Source organism: Poromitra crassiceps, assembly GCF_964638095.1.
Source record: "Poromitra crassiceps genome assembly, chromosome: 1".
In the NCBI taxonomy this organism is placed as follows: Eukaryota; Metazoa; Chordata; class Actinopteri; order Beryciformes; family Melamphaidae; genus Poromitra; species Poromitra crassiceps.
The window spans coordinates 123187772-123208811 of record NC_139623.1 but is presented as its reverse complement, the minus strand read 5'-3'; the positions used below and the strand labels follow the sequence as shown (position 1 = coordinate 123208811).

At 41.0% G+C, this 21040-nt stretch overlaps 1 protein-coding gene across 1 annotated transcript in view; it reads right to left on the bottom strand.

The window, feature by feature from the left end:
• Positions 1 to 15510, bottom strand: part of hlcs (holocarboxylase synthetase (biotin-(proprionyl-CoA-carboxylase (ATP-hydrolysing)) ligase)) — a 125684-nt gene extending 110174 nt beyond the window's left edge. The window contains exons 1-3 of the mRNA XM_083635561.1: positions 15234 to 15510; positions 6290 to 6433; positions 1068 to 1230 (exon numbers count right to left, since the gene is read on the bottom strand). Of these exons, the coding sequence (XP_083491687.1) occupies positions 1068 to 1230; positions 6290 to 6433; positions 15234 to 15488 (562 nt within the window). The 5' untranslated portion in view covers positions 15489 to 15510. The remainder of the gene's footprint in view (positions 1 to 1067; positions 1231 to 6289; positions 6434 to 15233) is intronic.
• Between the last annotated feature and the right edge of the window lie 5530 nt (positions 15511 to 21040).

Sequence of the window (21040 nt, the reverse complement as noted above, 5' to 3'; positions counted from 1 at the left end):
CTGTCCTATGTCCATGCTGAGCCTAACTGCGCAGTTTATTGATGAAAAGTTCGACCTGAACAAAGTTGTACTTCACTCACAAGAGTTTTCTGGGTCACACACCGCGGAGGCTATCGCTGCAGCTTTCACAGACATGTTCCAAGCTGTGTTGGTGCACATGTTGTGTACATAGTATTATATTTTTTGTTTTATAAGACTATTTATTTTTCCACAGGAAAGCTACAGTATACAGTCTACTCTGTAATAAATAATAATAAAACGGTTGTCAATTCATGATACTTTCTCATCTCCTAATTTTAATACTTAATATACAATGTCGATGTTGTTAAGAATAATTAAATATATGAATAATGCGACACAATAAATAGAAGGCTTGAATTGATGGATTTGACGCGGTGATCGGTGATCGGCCATATCGAGATCGGCAGATACTGCTTCCAGTGATCGGTGATCGGTGATCGGCCTCAAAAAAGCTGATCGGAGCATCTCTAGGGAGAAGGCAGGCGGAGTGCAGGAGTGATCGTACTGGGTGTGAGGACACGCTTTGCAAACAGGGTAGCCTAATGTTAAAATACAGAAAGTTAACCGATTATTTTACCGGAGCATTAAAAGCCCTTGTCATTCCAATTCCAATGGCAATTTTTGCTGGCATTTTGCGCCGATCCCACGCTAATTTACGACCCTGCCGTGGACAGATTTTGTTAGCGCGATAGCGTCAAAACAGGGCAAGAAGCAGTCACGAAACTTTACAGGTGTGTAGTTGACATAAAAATGAACCACAGACCTTATTTCATGCATTTATTTTAAGTCATCAATGAGATGCAAAATGTGCTTTTTTAACCCTGTCCACTTGCTGCTGTAGCACAGAAATTTCCCCTTGTGGGACAAATAAAGGATTATCTTATCTCTTATCTTATCTTAAAAAGGAAAATAAGCAATTAAGCGCCCAACATGACTCAAATTCAGAAGTGAAGACATATGTAAAACTGGTATAATTAGTCATATAAAAAATACAATTGAATATAAATCAGCTATTTGTTGATGAGGATTAATTTGAGGCCACCTACGGACTATCTTTGAAGGCATAAGTCCATTGTCCAGTTGAAGGCGATCTTCAATAAAGGCCACCCCCAGGCGACTGAAGTTATCCACACTGGCCTGAGCCACAGCCCTGAATGGCTGGCCAGGGCTACAGGCCAGAGGGAGACAGTAGTCAGACCACTTCAGCACCTGAACACAGCAGAACACAGCAGACACGACTGATTAACACACACTATACTGAACACTATGGGCGAAATCTTACGCCCGGTGCAACGGCAAGGGCAAGCGTCCTCTTTGCTAGTTTCTAGCACTCAAAATCTCACTTTTTTCCTTTTAATTACCACTGTGTCGCTGAAACACGTCCTTTGATGTACTGACACAGTGGTAATTCAAATATTTTTATTTTATTTTGAGTGCTAGAAACTAGCAAAGATAATGCTTGCCCTTGGCCACTGGGCGTAAGATATTTCCCCATATTTTTATGGAGAGCCAAAGGATGCCCTCTTCCATTCCATTCTGTTTGAACTTGAAGTCAACCTGCATTTTTTACATTTTACCAAGATACCACTCATGCAAGGATTCTCTTCACAAAATGAAATAAGCGATGCCCTCTTCCAATTTAGAATTTCATCCGCCATTCTTTTTTCCATAGACATTTCGTAAAATGCTTATTCAAATATTTTTACCTGGTCAAACCATGCGACCATAGAACATTTCACTCAGATCAAAACTTTAAAAAAAAATTGTGGATTCAAAAAAATTGATATTTTGTTTTTAAGTTTTGGTCCGAGTGTTCTACTGTCTCTCGTGATTCCAAATATAGCTAAATCGCTTGTTTTGACTAAGTAGAACTATTTTTATAAGCATTTTATGAAATGTAGATGGAAAAAAGAAATCCCTTGGTTCCTATGCCTAAACCGGAAGTGGGTGTGACTTGGGTGTGGCTCTCGGTTGTTAAGCTGTGACGTATGACCTCCCGACAATACTACTTCCGGGTCCAAGCGCCAAGCCGAGAAGCCGCTCTGTGTTGTCAATATGCAGCAGTGCTGTGTGTCCCTCATTGTTGGAATAGATCCGAGACTAAAAAAACGATTAAACTGTCATACTACCGCTTTCGTTTCGTTGCGATGAGAAAGAGAAGAGGAAATGGCTGCAGTTAATAAGGTACGTTGCAATTCGGATAAAGTACATAGAAAAACAACGGTTGGCGCAAGTCGAAACAGATTATCTATAAAAAGTTATGTTAGGTAAAAAAAAATATTTATAAAAAGATATCTAAAAAGATTCACGGGATCCGCCATAGTTGTTCTGAATGAGGCGAATGAGGAACGGTGCCTCTTGGCCCCGGTGACGCGGGGTGAACGTCTGTCGTCAGTCTTAACAACCGAATAGGGTGGGATGCACGATGATATCAACATGCCATCGGTATTGGCCGATAAAGGCTTTAAAATGAATGCCGATTAATAAAAAATGCCTCTAATATTAATAGAAAATGCAGCGAAACGCTCTTTTTTAAGGTACCGTAAATTCCGGACTATAAGCCGCACCGGTGTATAAGCCGCACCTTCAAAGTTGACTATTTTTTTCTTATATAAGCCGCACCGGACTATAAGCCGCGGGTGTTTTAATGTTGTTGTTTTTTTTTTTTTGGGGGGGGGGTTTTAACTCATTGAGTGCCAGCCACTTTTGGAGAACGAACAGTGCCAGAGTTTCAGAGCTTTTTTCAGTGATTTCTCGAGGCCCACAGAATATTGTGTGATATTACTATGTAAACAATGAACACGCAAAAAGAACGATGAGACTCTTTTCTATCATCAGCAAAAACAGGTTTATTGATATCATTTTCCGTTCTTTAGTTATCAGCCGGAGAAGATAGCTTGATTTAACAAAAAAGAGCAGTTTTTTTCTAGAAGCTGAGATAATGGCCCTTTTGTGAAATTAAACACTTCAAACACATCACTGACTCTGAAGCTAATTTTCTGATGTAGTCACACCTCAAAAATAATTTCCTTCAATAAAACAGTGAAGGCCAGGGAATTTTGTTTGGCAGAATAATATTTTTAGCTGCAACCAGCAGCGCTGGCCCCTGCGTGCGCTGCTGGTTGCAGCTTCTTGCTGATCTTGATTTGCTGCTGGTGGGCATCGGATATTCTGGCTTGCGTTTGCCAACCCTGTCCTGCTGCCTGGGTCTGTCTGGGTCAGTGTTGTGTGCTGCTCTGCGTGCCCCCCCCCCGCCCGCCCCGCCCCGCCTCAACTGCACACTCCTCCTTATGGGAGGTGGCTCTCTGCTGAGTTTGCTCTGCACTGTGAAGGGTGCGCGTCGGCGACATCCAGCTTTTTCCGCGTGTGTTTGTCACCGGCTACTACTGTATGCTTCCAGTTGAGAATAATAACGGCTGATCATGCGAATGGGCTGTCGGCGACAGCCTGTCGCAGCGGACATGGAGGAGCTCAATTGTGGGAGCAGATTGGCTGCTGCCTGCTGCAGGCACATCTAACGTTAAAACGCTTCATGCATATCGATGCATACGGATGCGATGCGATTTCCGTTTCCCCAACAACTTATTCTCTGTTTTTCTCTGCCTTTCTGTTAACCTGGAGAGCACTGTCGCCACCTAAGGGTTCTGTAAAATAGGTTATAGACCTCCAATAGCTACAATAGTTGTACAGGAGCTGCGGAAGGCTTTGATCGACGTCCCACCGTCAAAAAACGCATTGGACGTCGAAAGACGTCCGTGGCACTCTACGTCACTATTTAATTGGACGTCGAAAGACGTCCATGGCACTCAATGAGTTCATGTTTAATTACCATATGTAAGGGTTCATGCTAGGGATGTCAACGGTTAACCGTTAATCGATTAACCGTCGCTAACGTCGTTGTTCGGTTATTGCTGTCGGTCTATCAGTTAATATAATTTTTTTTTTTTTTTTTTTTTTTTTTTTTTTGGACACGTTTTTTGAGTTTCCTTGCAGATTTTGCACAGTGTTTTGCATCATGCAACTATTTTGTTCAAATTTTGTTCAATTGTTGGCAGCAAATCGAAATAGGCTATATTTTGTTTAAGTTTTTATGCTGCAAAAGACAGTAGGCCTAATGTGAAAAAATCAAAAGAAATAACAGATTGTTGTTGTTGTAATGTTTACATAAACAGGAAATAAAGCTCTCAAAAATATATTTCCTTGTCATCCATATAAGAGCCAGAATGATTTTGGAATGATTACCTGATCAAAATGTGGCAATAAACTTATAAATTTCAGCAAAGCCAACAAAAAATAAAGGCATAATTCTAACACAAAAAGCATTAACATTTCAGCATCTAAATAGACACGCCTTGTTTGGGCATGAGCTCATTGAGTAAATAGACAAAAAAAAAAAAAAAAAAAAAAAAAAAAAAAAAAAAAAAAAAAAAAAAAAAAAAAATTAATATTAAAAAATTATGAATTAACCGATAGGTTAATCGATTATTAGCGTCGGTTAATCGAAAGTGAAATTAACCGAAAATTGACATCCCTAGTTCATGCACAGAGGGGATTGTAGAGGAAGCTCCCATTTATTAACATTTCAACAAAACAACATAACACAACACCACCTGTGTTGTTTTTTACAGTGCACACAGTGTCATACAGTGTCATACAGTGTGGTGAAAAGAGGGCAAGAGAGGAAATTAAAACTTATTATAGTTATATAGGATTTATAGTTAGAAAGAGTGCTAAAAAAAAAGAGAGATTTTTTTATTTATTTTTTGAAAAAATCCATAGATAAGCCGCACCGTTATATAAGCCGCAGGGGCCAAAAAAGGCCAAAAAACGGGAAAAAAGGTGCGGCTTATAGTCCGGAATTTACGGTAAATAGATAGCCGGAACTACTTTCTAAACATGGCCGTCAGGCGTACAGCACATGCGGTGCTGTGTACAGCGGAAGCGCTGTGTACAGGCAAACAAGGAAGTAACTCGGTGTGGGGATTTACTACAAAAATGACGTTTCATGTAACTATGGATTATTATTTCATCGCGTGGTGAGTACCCGAGTCACAACATGTACATAGAGCTTTTTGCCGCTGTTAGAAATGTGTATTTTAGTGACTTTGAACGGCTGTACCGTTTCCACCAATTCATTGGCGATACTAACTGGAAGACTGTAGCTCACTGTATACTGTACGGAGAGTGATGGTAAACGGTATTGTGTATCTGTGTGTTATGTACGGGCGATATGGCAAATGGGCGAAACTCCCAAAAAGTTGCCGTATCCCTTTAATTATGCGCAAATGCCCAATGATTTTCTAGCTCGAAGTAGTTTTCTTATTTTGCCCAGTGCGTACATTTTGAAAAGCATTGTATTTATGTCTGCATCTGCCAGTGGGCCATCACGATAAGAGAGTAGGCATAATAATGTGTTCATTCCACTACAGGAGAGACTTGAAATTAGGGGGGAAATGCACGCATATATCGGTAATCAGCCAAAAGAGTTGGAAAATATCTGCATATTCAACAAAAATTCGAATATCGTGCATCCCTATATTTAAAGTTTATATGAGGACTCAAAGATTAACATAGCAAGAACTCAATGGCACAATATAGTGATTATTAAGGCAATTGTTAGATCAAGCAGAAGTAAAAGAAACCCATGCATGCACAGTGAAATGTTCTTGTATTTCTTAATCTGTTGCAGTGAATTAACTGCTTCCTTCACTCATGTCTGTGAGTGAAGAATGGCTGTAAAGTTAAATGAATCAAAGTAAAACGACATTTGAACAAAATCATACTGCTGGCCAACAACAAAAATAGCATGTACAGTATCAGTATCTTCTTAAATATTCACAATGCTCCATTCTGATTGGTGCATGATCAACAAGGTGGCTGGAACTTGAGGCACATATACACACCTTATCCTGTTTCCTGTTTGTCTGTTGCCACCTGTTTAACTTGTGTTTCCTTGGTAGCAGTTGTAATTTTAAATTGAGCAATGTTTCATTTAGCAATGTAGGCCCACGCAGTTATCTGCTAAGGGTCAGTTTGTATGACAATGCATATGTGCAGTTCATCCCGAATGCAATAACTGATAGTTGGAAAGAGACATCAATGGGAACTAGACATTCCTGTAGCAGAATGCAGATAATAACAGTAGTTGACTGTTGGGGAACTCGGGACGAGCTATATCTTCGAAAAAGTTAAAATGCAAAATTGCAATTGGAATTATTTTGAGGAATGACGTTTCACTATTTGTTAAGTGATGATGTGTGATCCGTACTTTCTTATTCGATGTGTGAGGGGAATGGTAGCCCACTCTGTGTCCTGAAGTGGCATCTATGATGAATGAAATATTCTCTATTCGTGGAGCACACACCAGAGAGGACCCCAACAACACAGTCCACTTGCTGAGGTCATCACATGCCTAGGAACAGTACAGACAACATAAGACACTGACGGCTACAGACACTAGTGAAGAAAGTTGTTATACAGTCAATTAGTAATTAGTGACACAATTCATCTAGATTATTTGACCAAATCAGTCATGTAAATAGTGCATTTTCAAACTGGTGGGTTTCACAGGCTACCATGTGGTAGGCATGGGTCGATTTCCGGTTTTTTTCCGGTTTGATCACGTGCGAACCGAAAAAACTTTTATTTATTTATTTTTTTAATAAAAAAATAGTGCCAATCCATTCTGATTGCACTATTTTTCGTATTAGCCTCTTCTCAAGTTGCACTAGTAGGTCAGAACTTTCTGACCTAAAGTCTTATTTTGTTTATTATGTTGATGTTTGAAGAAAAGTTAAGCTGAATAGTTATGAGAAATAAAAACAGTGTGTTGTTACATTTAACACATTCACTGCCAGCCTTTTTTTTTTTACTGTAGGTAGGTTCTGCCAGAGGTTTTTTTTTAGGATTCTGGCTCATTTTACAAGAGCCGAGGATTATTTTCTGCTTGGACTTTGTGAACACAAACTTCACAAAAGTACTAATAGAATGTGTGCTTTCTCTGTCTAAAAGAGTTAGTTTGTAGAGTTAGTAGTTATGTAGATATTAGCCGTTGAGTACAGCATGGTTTCAGCGTCTGAGAGTGAAAGCTGAGATAATCGCAGTTTTGTGAAATTCAATCAAACAGGCAGAACAGTCACTTTAACCATTTATTTTTGGCATCAGTGAGAGATCAGACATCTAAACAATATAGTTCTGAACGCCCTCTCCTTCAAACTCCTCCCTCCGTGGGCGTGTCTGGTGGCTTTCAGCAGCTTTTGTCACAAGCGAGTGTTCTGCTGCTGCGAGTTTGAGCAGCCTCCCTCCCTGGCAGCGAGTGTGGATAGGGCTCACTTGTTTCTTGGGTTTGAGAGCTTTGATGAAGCTTTGTGCGATTCTAGGCTTTATGCTGCGTGTTTCAAAGTGTGTTTTCCACCCAGTCTATTTTTGGAATCCTCCACCGCCAGCTCCCAGCACGATAATGCGCGAAAGTGAAAGCGTTTTCGCCAATCCATTTTACAGTAGAGAATGGTTTCCTCGCGCGTTACCCTACAGTTTTGGCTCTGCTTTTCCTAGTGTGGAGAGCACTGTCGCCACTTAGTGGGTCCGTGGAATGGGTTGTACACGTTCGCTGACTCCAATATTTTTATAGGAGACGTGGGGAGCGTTGATCCACGTCCCACCGTCAAAAAAAAAAAAAAAAAATTAAGCCGAGATAACTCGTCATTGGCAGTGAACTAGGGGTGTCACAATATATCATCCCACGAAATTTCGCGATAGTAAAACGTCACGATATGTATCGTTGAGATGAAATCTCATATCGCAAAAAAAAAAAAAAAAAAAAATCTTTTTTTTTTTTTTTTTTTTTTTTAAATAGACTAAGAAACGTCTTTGTTTGTTGAAGTTCAATGTGTGGAAAGTAGTTCAGTTGAACAAGTCTCTGAAGAGACACATGAGAAGTTATACAGGAGAGAAACCATTCAATTGAGTTTCTGGCAAAACTGTTTACTTGACAGGAAAAACTGAAGATGCATAAAAAATAGATTAAGAAAAGTCTTGTTGTTTGAGTTTGAAGAAAAACTGAAGATGCATAATGAGAATTTATACTGCTGAGAAACCTTTTAGTTCAAAGTAAATCTAAGTGACGGTGTAACTCATTCTATTTCAAGATAAGCCTTATCTCCAATCTCATGTTTTTTCTAGTTGTTATTGTAATAACAATTTCCCACAACAGCATGTTTTGTATTTGTGCATTTCAAATAAAATACTACTTTTCCAGTCATATATTGTCATTATTCAAGTTTAAAAAAATATTGTTAAAATCGTATCGTATCGTATCGTTATCATGAACCCAGTATCGTGATACGTATCGTATCGTGAACTGAGTGTATCGTGACACCCCTACAGTGAACCGTTGGATTCTGTAAGCCGAGATAACTCGTCAATGGCAGTGAACGTGTTAAATGGTTCTGCTTATTTTTATTGTGTTATGCTGGTTGGCATACCAGCTTAGAGGTGCATTATCGCCACCAACTGCAGTCGCATTACAGTCATTTATGGGGTACACTAATTTTTCTTTGTGTGTAAAATTCGATATAACGGTTTGATACGGTTTTTGGGGGAATATCGAACCGGTTTCAAAATTTTCAAACCGACCCATGCCTACCATGTGGCCCCATCTCCCTGTAACACAGATGCAACAACTACAGCTACTAGCCTTGCTAGATTTCCACTCAACATTATTAAAAACACAGACCTATTGGAGACAATACTGTAGGTACACTCACGTGCACAGGGTACTTCAGCTACTGTGAATAATTAGATGAAGTTAATGGTTCAAAGGATTGAAGTAGACAACCTCCCTGGACCCTGAGCAACCCTGGTTAACATGATGGATTTATTTGGTAGTCAGGTTAGTTCATGTGATACAATGAGATCCAGCCTGTGGCCATTTTGATGTCATGAGACAAATGGCAAAACAATTTGTCAGATTTTTGGTATTTGTTGTTTCGCAATCTGGGAACTAGGGATGGGCATCGAATTTCGAATTTTCGAAAAATCGTTGTTATTATCAAGGTCGACTTTTATTATTGAAAGTCGAAATTCGAAAAAAAAGTAAAAAAAAAAAAAAAAAAAAAATTGTGAAATGTTGCATTGTCTCCCCTGATTCTAAGTAGAGTCGAATCGCAAGTAAAACAATTTTTATAAGCATTTTAAGCAAGGTTTATGGAAAAATGAATGGCGGATGAAATCCCATGAAGAGGGAGAGGGGGTGACTTTGGCACTCAGACCTGAGCCTACTAAATATTTAATGAACCACTCATGATTGTCAAAACTGTTTTTTATTTTCGAAAATGTCAATGTCATGTAACATGTTCTTTACTTCAGTGGTGCAATGCTTGTTTGAGCTAAAAATCCACAGCAGAAGCTTTTTCTATTAATTAATAAAGCCTTAGATTTAGAATCAGGGGAGACAATGCAACATTTCACTCACAATTTTTTTTTTTTTTTTTTTTTTTTTTTTTCCAAATTTCGATTAAAAGTCGACTTTGGCCAGCGAATTTCGAATAGTGTTTTTGCTAGAAATGCCCATCCCTACTGGGAACCCAGAGTCTATCAGTCTGACGGCTAATATGACTCTGGGACAGACGGCCGATATGTCAGGGTTTCCACTGTACAGCGGACGTCCCGCCCCTCCCGTCATTGTTTACAGTCCGACGACATGTCATATGCAGCTATTTATTATTATTACAGTATTAGCTGAAATGTCGTCTGGACCTTCAATCGATTAGCTCCAAATCCATTCTCGCGTCAATTGGACTGTAAACAACACGCACGCCGCACGGAAGCAGAAGTCTTGGCGTGGACATCCACTATACAGCAGAAACCCAGAAATATCAGCCGTCTGTACTAGAGTCATATTATATATATATATATATATATATATATATATATATATATATATATATATCAATCAATCAATCATATTTAATACATGTCCCAGAAGGGCACTTTGGTTTACATCAGGCAGTAGTGGTTATTACAACATCATTACTAGTTTGAAAGTAATAAAGGCACACTTCAGAATTATAGTAACATTATTACTAGTTTGAAAAGTAATAAAGGCACACTTCAGTATTATACAATACATATACATTTGTTGCAATATGTACAGATTCCAAAAGACCATCTACTCCCTTCTGCCAGGTCGCAGCGTGCGCTGCGCCATCATATATATATAGATATATATATACAAATAGATATATATATATATATATAGATATATATATAGATATATAGATATAATATAGATATATTATATATGTACTAGAGTCATATTAGTGGTCAGACAGATAGACTCTAGAGTCATATTAGTGGTCAGACAGATAGACTCTAGGTGCCCAGTTTGGTTGTTATTGGCCTTGTTACAGAACAACTTAGTAGCAGTTTTGTTCTCAGTGATAGCAGAAAGCAGAAGCTGCTGCAATATACCAGTCTCCATGCAGCGCCACTGCATCCACATCAACTAGAGTCCAGTGATTCTCAAACTTTTTCGTATCAAGGACAACTAAACTGACACAAATTAGACCACGGACCCCCATTTAAAAAGATTTTGTCCCAGGGTCCCCCATCTGATAAGATTTTTGGTTTTAGATATACGGTAGTATTACCCTAGGCATCTCGCACGCTACGCTACGTGGCCTCGTCCGTAGCTCGGCTTCTGCGTGGCCTCGCCTGCCCTATTGCCACGCGCGTGTGTGTTGCTCACTAAATGCTATTGCATCAGTGATATCACAATGCCTCCTTGTGTGTGTGTGTGCCCCATTACTACTGTATATCACTGATGACATCATCTATCTCTGTGTGTGTGTGTGTGTGTGTGTGTGTGTGTGTGTGTGTGTGTGTCCCCTATGACATCACTGATCAGTCTTGTCACAATCTGGGAACCGATCGGTTAAACAAAGAAACGACCGCACCGTGGATTTATGCTAGAGATGCACCGATTGCCATTTTCTTGGCCGATTCCAATTTCTGATTTTTGAATAGTCTGACTTGCCGATACCGATTTTGGCCGATTCCGATTTTCAATAATTGACGGGTTATTTTTTTACGTTTTTTTTTTTTTTTTTTAACTTTGCTTTAATAGAAAATTAACATTTATGTCACATTTCTTATCATTTGCATGAGGTAGGACGATCTCACTCAAAAACATCTCAAAATAAAAGTGTTCCAGGTTACTGGAAAGAGCTTTTCTTTTTTGTGTAAATACAATGAATATAAAACAACGGCTATCATGCATGTACTTTTCCAAAAGAAAAAAGGTGCAAGTTAGAACAGGGGCTCCAGATGGAAAGTAGCCTATGGCTAAATCTGTTACAAAGCATATATTCCCCTATGGTGTTTAATGTTTTTTTTTGTATATGTCCCTGCCAAATAAACTAATAAAATAAAATAAACGTCAGAATGTCATCCATGGACAAGGAGTTTATAGCCTATAGGTCTGGAGTCCAGAGACCTTCGAAGCCATGCCCACTCTACAGTTGTGGATTTGGCTGAGTAGATGAGGAAATGAGTTTGAGTTGACTCACAGTCTTTTTTTTTAAATCCGCCATTCGAAAAAAAAACATCTCGCACAGAAAACTTTGCACACTGGTCCGATGCATTTTATTATTATGTTCGTCGTTCTATTCGCAATACGAAAACAAATAGTCCTCTCCTGTATCCATGTTACGTGACTGACAGATAGCAGCAGGCAGCGGTGATGTGGACCGCAGCTGGTCGGGGAAGAGGGGCCGGTGACTGCGGTGAGGTGAAGCGAGCCACTCAGACTGGAGTGGACTCCAACCTACCCTGGCCCTCCACGGCTTATTTTCGACTTGCATGTGTGACAAACTGCAAGCTTTGTATCGTCTTCACTGACGGTGAAAAATTTCTGCACCGACGAAGACATGCTGTGGCATGTGTGTAGTGGCTGCTTTTGTTTTGGCTGCAACTCATCCGTCTCGGTCTCGCTGCTTTCGGGTGCGCGCACGTCACTTGAAAATCGGCTCACAGAATCGGCTATTTAGAGTGACCGGCGCAGATCACCGGTCGAGGCCGAACACGTGGAAATCGGCCATTTCCGGTCACGTGCCCATCGATCGGTGCATCCCTAGTTTATGCCTCCGCCATTAGTTCATTCTTGAGTTCAAATCGCCATTTGAGGCAAGTTGGAAGAAATTCTGTCAAGGCGCTCCTGAGATGTTGCGTTACAGAGCTTGGAAATTGGGTGTGTGAGGTCACAGTGACCTTGAACTTTGATAACCAAAATGGAATCAGTTCATCCTTGCGTCCAAGTCGATGTTTAAGCCAAATCTGAAGAAATTCCATCAAGCCGTTCTTGAGGTATCACCTTAACGAACTTTGGAATGGCGTTCATGAGGTCACAGTGACCTTGAACTTTGACCACCAAAATGTAATCAGATCATCCTGGAGTCTAAGTCGATGTTTGAGGCAAATTTGATGCATCCATGCAGACTGTCTACATCATGCAGGGCAAAACACACCAACGACCAATGGTATAATAAGGATAAACAATTTTAAACAACCAACAAGCATAGAAGAATTATAATAAGCTGTAAATGCAAATGGAAAGCCATTTTTATAAAAAAAATATAGTTTTTAAAAGTGGATAGTATGGCCATATTGTTAGACAAACATGACTACATAAAGGTTTATTATAATTAAATTAGAACAATAGCCAATGAGCTGTATTGAGTCATTCTGTAGGAAATGCATGTTGTATCATAATACTTAGTTTGAATTAGGGCTGCACAATTAATCGTATTTTCATCATTATCGCAATATGAACATGCGCAATAAACACATCGCAAAGACTGCCTGAAATGCAATGAATAACAAAAGTGGTTTTATTTACATGCGTCATGCATTCCCACTCAGCATCTGATAATTTTGTCTTGTGTTGTAAATCCAGCGTACACCTTTCCCTTGCAACAGTGCGCTCCGCCCCTCTGCCAAAGCCCAAACGCGCTGTGTGTAGTTTCAACTAGAGTCAGTGTGTATTTCATTTCTTTATTCAGTGGGCATAGGATATGTTTGGGGTCTATGTTAGCATTATTAAGGCAGAAAGACATAGCTAATATGCATACTTTAATATTTGTTTATTTATCGGAAGTCGTATCGTCATCGCTATATTGAACAATGTTATCGCACATCGCAGATTTTCCTCATATCGTGCAGGCCTACTTTGAATTGAATTAAACTTAATTGTAACGTATCAGAGATTAATATAATCATATCGAATACATGCTATATATTGTTCTGTATCAAATTTTAATTGTGCTCCTAAAATTCTTCATGTGCTCCTAACTTTTTCAACTCAGTAGCACATGTGCGCCTTGGGAAAATGGTAAGCGTCAAGCCCCGGCAGTGGTTTTAAGGACTATGGTCAGAGTCAGTTGGAGGTAGTATTAACAGGGTTATTGTTTAAGGGCTGTACCGTATGTTAACTTTTTTTGCACATACCAGCACTGGTGCAACAGAGGCTGATCATTTTGTAGTACATGCCATAGAATTGTAGCACGCGTATAAATGTATGTTCCTATCTCTAAAAACAACCACAAGTAGAGCACTTCATCACTTCAAAAGGTCTGTGACTGGCAAAGGACATTAATGTTCCATACAGGCCAAACCTGTATGTGTGTGCTAAAGGACATTAATGTTCCATACAGGCCAAACCTGTATGCGTGTGCTATCGTGGTACATTTATTCATAGCACAGACCGATCTTTTTGGCAGCATGTACAGCCCTGTGTTATGTACATGTATAGTTTAAGTGTTATGTTAATAGGGTTAACAAATGGGTTTTGGTTAATTGCTAGGCTATATCAATATAAAATTATTGGTCAATTAGCTAAATGTTTATGGTTTGGGTTTGTATAGTTAGGCTGGCTTTACACGGTGAAACTGTCACGCAATTTTAGTTGGTTCAAACTGAGGTGAAACTAAGTTGCAAATTATTTGCATGGTCTAAAGCCCTCTGCAACACTCTACAACAGTTGCAAAACTCTCAACTTGTGAAATTATAGTTTCATGCAACAGCCAATCAAAATGCTGATAAGTAGGCTATTAATGCACTGATGGCTCTCTTCCTATTCTCCGGGACAGGCATACTGAAATGAATTTCTATGGAATGAAATGAAAGAAAGTAGCCAGCCAGTGGCAGAGGAAAACCTGATACAACACCTCCGAATTGATATTAACCAGCTAGAAAATTATACAAAATAAGATACAAAGATGCAAGTTACAATAATGACACTCCCCACTTGATACAGCTACTGTGGCGAAAGAGAAAAGGAAAAACAGTGAAATATTACCAATCTAGCTGCTTGTTTTAGTGTAACAAACTACTGTGTAGCATGATACTTGATTATTTTTTAATTGCTTTGCGTAAATGTCAAGTTGCATGACAATTTCATGCAATTTGCAACCTGCAACTAGTTTCACCGTGTAAAGCGAGTCTTTAGTTTAAGGACAGACTTCCACCAAAGGTCAAATTAAGTATTAGTCCAGTGGCTCTCAATCCTGGTCCTCACGATCCTGAGTAGGCTACTGCTGGTTTTCTCTCAGGGTTCCCATGGGTCCTTGAAATCAATCAAAGTCTGTGAATTTGAAGGGTGGGGGGGGGGGGGGGGGGGGTCAAAGCCTTGATCCCCCCCCCCAGTTTTTGAAAATAGACAAATACTGGTAGGCATGGTTCATTGAAAATGCTTGACTTTATATATTTTGTGCAAGTATAGAAATTTAAGTTCTATTGATATTTATTGTTTTGCAGTAGCCTACTTAACGTACATACAGTAGCATAGATGACAAGTGTTGACGCATCCAAGCCACTCTCTCTTTTTAATTGTTGTGTGAGCTTCTGTAAAGCCTGCTACTTCTCACTATAAAAATCCTCAGTGTTGGAACAGTAATTAACCTTGATCCTATGCCATGTTGGATCTTTGAATTTGAGGCAATTTGCGCCTGAAAAGTAATTGGATTTGATTTAAGGTGTGGGGACCCTGTTAATTTCATTCGGTGTGTATCACAAGTGTAGCATAAGGTTGAGTCCTGTTCAGAAACGTAAACAAAACTGTGACAGGCCCAGACTTTGCCCACCCACCCCAGACTATATGAACACGTGATGAATGCATATACTCAATAAATGCACTAAGCAGCTCCGTTAGCTCCAACCTGAGGCTGCGTGACATAGACGACCTTGTCTCCCAGCTGGAGGAAGACGTGTTCCCCGGTCAGAGGCGGGCTGGCTGGCCGCCGTGCAGCGGCTGTGTGGCGACCTGTCGGCGGGGCTGTGGCCGTGGTGGAGCGGAAGCTGAAACCTCGGCTGTTGCTGTGCAGTCTGGATAAACTGTTCCGGATCAACACCGAGTAGCACTTGTGGAAGCGCACCCACAGATAGACGTAACACAGCGTTATGAACATCTTCATCAGCCTACATGTAGAAGGCCATTATGCTCCTCGCCATGAAGACAGCGAGTGGACACATTAAAGCGGCGAACAGGAGCACAGATAGCTTCCGGCCACGGCCTTCAAAATAAAGCACTTACTGAATACTGACAAATGCGTTTCAATGTTTTTGACGACTACAAAAGTGTGAACTTTTTTTATTTTGTATATCCCTTTCACATAGATCTCTCTAGAGAGACTCGCTCCATGTCTATTACTACTTGGTTCCACTATTTAATTGTTCTGCGCTTTGTTTTGAAGGCAACATCACCTTACATCCGGTCTAGCTATTGACTTGACGCAGCACACTCCCAAAACAGATGGCGGTAATGCACCATCATTGTTTGCCAACCGCCATAAAATACTAGTAGCAGAAGAAGAAGAAGACTCCCAAAACACCGGTCGCACATGCGATGCAAAACAACCGATTACTTTTGTTCCCTCACCTAAGGTCTGTCAGGTAGGCGTGATTTCTAACCCCACATAGGATAAGCAATAACCACGCCCTGTGGCGCCGGGATTGGCCAAATCGCTGGGCTGCGTGCCCTCCAGTGTTGCTACTGGCCAATCCCGGCGCCACAGGGCGTGGTTATTGCTTATCCTATGTGGGGTTAGGAATCACGCGTCAGGTAGCTGCCTCCCACAAGCCAAGTGTTGAAAATTGTAAATTGGTGAATATCAGTTGTGTCTAGGTGATTCCAACATCACACTCCAACAGAGCCAGCAGAAAACTAACAGCAGCAACTCGACACGTTGCTGACATGCCGGATATAATCACAGGGTGGCGCTGTTGACTAACCAGTTACAACACGAGACACTATAACTTTTTATTTTAGTTTATTATTGATTAATTCCAAAGCATAGCCTACAAGTCGACAAGCATACATTCAACATCAACACAGAAAGTATGCCACTTCAACAGAAATAAAATAAATAAAAAACAAAACAAAGAGGGGTATCATGTTAGAATAAACTCAGCCATTAATAAAAATATTTAAACTATACTTGTTTTTCCCCGTATAGTAAGGCAGAAGTAAAAAGCATATAGTCAAAGGATAAATGAAAAAGAAGTAGCAGGAGGAGTGGAATAAAGAAACTAAAGGTAGGCATTCTTACAATATCCAAAAGACAGTAGGAAAAATGAGACATGAGCAGAACTAAAAAAGACGAAGATGATATATCAAGGATGAGATTTGGGCACACTGGGCTTAACAGTACACTTACAATCATGGGAAAGCATGAGACTGGTATGTGTGAATATTGCAATAGGCAGGAAACAGTAGAACATGTAATGATTGGTTGTCCGTAGGCCTACCTACCAACAGGAAAGACAGGTCCTCAAGAACAGATTGGAGACCAATCGCATCAAGCTGGAGTTAAAATAAATATTGCAGTTGAATTCAGGGAATGTGGGGTATAGAGATATATTTTCATTTTTAGAGGAAACTGGACTAAACAGAAGAATATAGTCAGGATAGTGTTTTTGAATAGAATAGAATAGAATATAGAATAGAATAGAATAGAATAGAACTTTATTTGCCATTTCAACACATGGTTGATTGGAAATTGTCTTGGTGCAGAAGTGCTCACATAGAATCACATAGAATCACAGGAGACATAGATGCAGAGAGTTCCATACATACAAAAACAAGGAAGTAATAAAAAGGATAATAACGACATTAAAAAAAACAATTCATGGAACCTGTTAAAAAAGCAGAGTGCCGCAGTGCCACAAAAAGCTAAAATAATGCTCGATAAAGTGCTTAAAAAGTATTTAAAAAAAAGGAAGTGCTAAACTATTTTTTAAAGTGCTTTTTAGTGATAAAGTGCAAAAAAAGCCTAGCTGGTGTTGATCCTTCTAGCACAAAGTGCCTGTGCTCTTGAGGTAGAGTTGAGGTGACGGACAGCCTCGGGATATGTACTGTTTTTGAAGCGAGAAGTCCTACACCTAATGCTCTGGAGCCTCCTACCAGAGGGGAGGGGCTTAAAGAGGGAGTAAGCGGGGTGCGAGGGGTCTCGCATCACCTTCTCTCCCTTGCGCTTGATGCGTGTGGCGTATAGGGAGGCCACAGAAGGAAGGTCGCAGCCGATGATCTTTGACGCCGTGCGCACTATTCTCTCTAGCCGAGCTTTATCGTGTTCGCTTGTGTTGCCGTGCCACACAGACACTGAGAAAGTGAGGACACTCTCAACAGTGACTCTATAAAAGCAGAGCTTCCCCTCCTTGGACACTCCAAACTTCCTGAGCTGTCACAGTGAGTGGAGCCTCTGGTGGGCCTTGTTAATAATGAGGTCGGTGTTGGCCTCCCATTTTAAGTTTTCACAAATGGTTGTGCCAAGGAATTTAAAACTGTTCACTCGCTCCACCTGCTGGCCGTTGATGAGCAGAGGAGGGTGAACTGCTTCACCGCGCCGGAAATCTACAATCACTTCTTTTGTTTTGGAAGTGTTTAGGTGCAGGTCATTTTCTTTACACCAGTCGACAAGCCTTAGAAGTCCATTCTGATCCACACTCCATTTCAGAAGGTGGCGGTAATGCACATACGTTACCATTTTACAATTTCTGAGCCGAAATTGTAAAATAGCAACGTTGCTCCACAAACGTTGCTATTTTACATTTATTTTTTAGATCGGGTTGTCAGGGCATGACTCAGAAAAATATGAAATATCTTTAAAATTACTTTGTTTTGTTTTGTTTGCTCCATAATTCACATGAGGCATAGGAAAATGTGCAACAGTTTGTAGCATGCAGTGCATGCACCTGCCACACGCCACAAGACAGAGTGTCTGAGGAGACACACAGTCAGGACACTGTCAGGAATGTGTCTTTGACATGGAAATATAAAGAACATTTTACTGACAAAAGTGCTGAAGAAGACATTTCACAGGGCCATTTGGTGCTTTGTGTGCTCTCTGTTTATGCTCTCTAATTTGAAAATACCTCGAAGCAAAGGTTTTCTGTCAGTGAGGCTTAGTCACAGCTCTTTGTGACAGAGCCATGTTGACACCTTCCAAACAAATATTCAGATTATGATGCGGGATTCTTTGGGGCTTTGGTAAATAAATGAGTGATAAAGCCCTTTGGCTGTGGGCTAAATAAATGAATGATAAAGCCCTTTGGCCGTGGGCTAGTAAATAAATGAATGATAAAGCCCTTTGGGTGTGGGCTAGTAAATAAATGAGTGATAAAGCCATTTGGTTGTGGGCTAGTAAATAAATGAATGATAAATCCCTTTGGCTGTGGGCTAGTAAATAAATGAATGATAAAGCCCTTTGGGTGTGGGCTAGTAAATAAATGAGTAATAAAGCCATTTGGTTGTGGACTAGTAAATAAATGAATGATAAAGCCCTTTGGCTGTGGGCTAGAGAGCTGCGCGGGCCTGAAATCTCGGCCCAAGCCCTCCCCGGCCCGTGACATGCAGACCCGTGCCCGATCCGGCCCGGAGGAGTTATGAAAAGAATTGGCCTGAGCCCGTTGCGAGGCCCGAAGCCAATATTACGATATAATGACACATCTCTCCCTCTCTCTATGTTCCTCAACTGCTGCGGTGCTCCTGCAGCCTCTCTCTCTCTCTCTGTCCGCTGCTGTACGGACGCACACACGGCGTGTTTCTCTCTCTCTCTCTCTCTGTTCGGGAGCAGTCTGCTGCTGTACACCGACGGACACGCGGCACACACACTGACAGCACGCTGTCTGTCGGCGGGGAAAGCTACATGTCATGACATGAGTCCTGGCAGACTAACGTCACGGGAGGGTCTGTGTGTGACTGTGTGGCTTTGTGGCTGGGGGAGTGTCTGTGCACTCCTCCTCTTTGTCTGACTGCTCTGCTGTGTAAAATCAAGCGAGTAACACAACGTTATTTAATTTAATTATTGAAACGGCCCGACCCCGGGTCGGCCCGGACCTACAGTATTAATAAAAAATAAATAAAAAACAAGCCCGGCCTCGGCCCGTATTGGCAGGCCCGAGGGCCCCGCGAGGGTACCCTCGGGTTTGCAGCTCTCTACTTTGGGCTAGTAAATAAATGAGTAATGAGCTCTTGGGCCCCAGGGTCTGTAATCCATCTGTGTACAATATTTTTAAAGGGCCCATATTTTGCTAATATAATGTATTATTATTTTATTGTTGGCCTCCAGTAGAGTAACTTATTGCATCAGTCATAGTTTAAAAAACTCATTGTTTATCTTGTACTGGCTCTCACTGCCCCCTTCAGTTCACCCTCTGTCTGAAACGCTCTGTTTTTAGGTCCTGTCCCTGAACCCCCACCCTCCGGAAAATACTCCAGGTGGGCAGCGCGAGGATTTTTTGCGTTTGCAAACTTCTGCCCAGAGAGCTATCGCTGTTAAGCGACTGTCTGTCTGTCTGTCTGTCTGTCTGACTATCTATCTATCTATCTATCTATCTAGATAAGATAGATAGATAGATAGATAGATATTAATTAATACACAGGACAAGATGTTACTATCCCTTGTGCCAAAATCCGAGGAAAAACACATTTAGAAGCCCAATCCAGAATAAAAACAAGCTAACAAGCTAACAAACTAATAAACAAGACACAAATCACCAGTTACCTACCCTAGCCAACAGCAGTATGAAGCATGTCATTGGGGTTTTCAAGTGGGCACCTTCCTTCACCGACGTTTCGTTAAGTTAGGCCCACGACACCTCAAGAAGGCTTAGCGGTGTAATCCAGCGTCCTGGAAACACCCCCCTCCATGCTACCACCGCACAACTGCATATTACCTCACTATCTAAGCCTAGCTATCCAGGTCAGTTCGGTATGACATTCCTGACTACACCACCACTGTCAATGATTCAGCCCTGTTGATGCGGACCGTTAATCATGACCAACAACAAACAATCCCTAACTACACCACCACTGTCAATGATTCAGCCCTGTTGATGCGGACCGTTAATCATGACCAACAAACAATCCCTAACTACACCACCACCGTCAATGATTCAGCCCTGTTGATGCGGACCGTTAATCATGACCAACAACAAACAATCCCTAACTACACCACTACTGTCAATGATTCAGCCCTGTTGATGCGGACCGTTAATCATGACCAACAACAAACAATCAATCTGACCTTAGCGAGCTCCCCAGCTAGCATGTTTCCTCCTTATCCACAGCCATTCACTTGCTCGTTCTGCTGCCTGAGACATGTTGCTAACCGCAAGTTTCAGGCTCCATCCCCGAATGCCCAACTCAGTTAGTAAGGCAATAACGGACTTTGCCACAAAACCACGGCAGCCCACCTCTACAGGCCGCACTCGAGCCCTCCAACCTCGCTGCTCTGCCTCTGCTGCCATTTCAGCATACCTAGCTTTCTTGCGCTCATAAGCCTCCTCAACTCGATCTTCCCACGGGACTGTGAGTTCGATAAAATAAACTCTCTTCTCTACCTCAGACCACAGTAACAAGTCCGGACGTAGCCGGGTGCTAACTATATATGCTGGGATGACTAGCTGTTCATTCAAGTCAACCCTCATTTCCCAGGCTCCACCTACACTTAGCTGCCCTAACTTG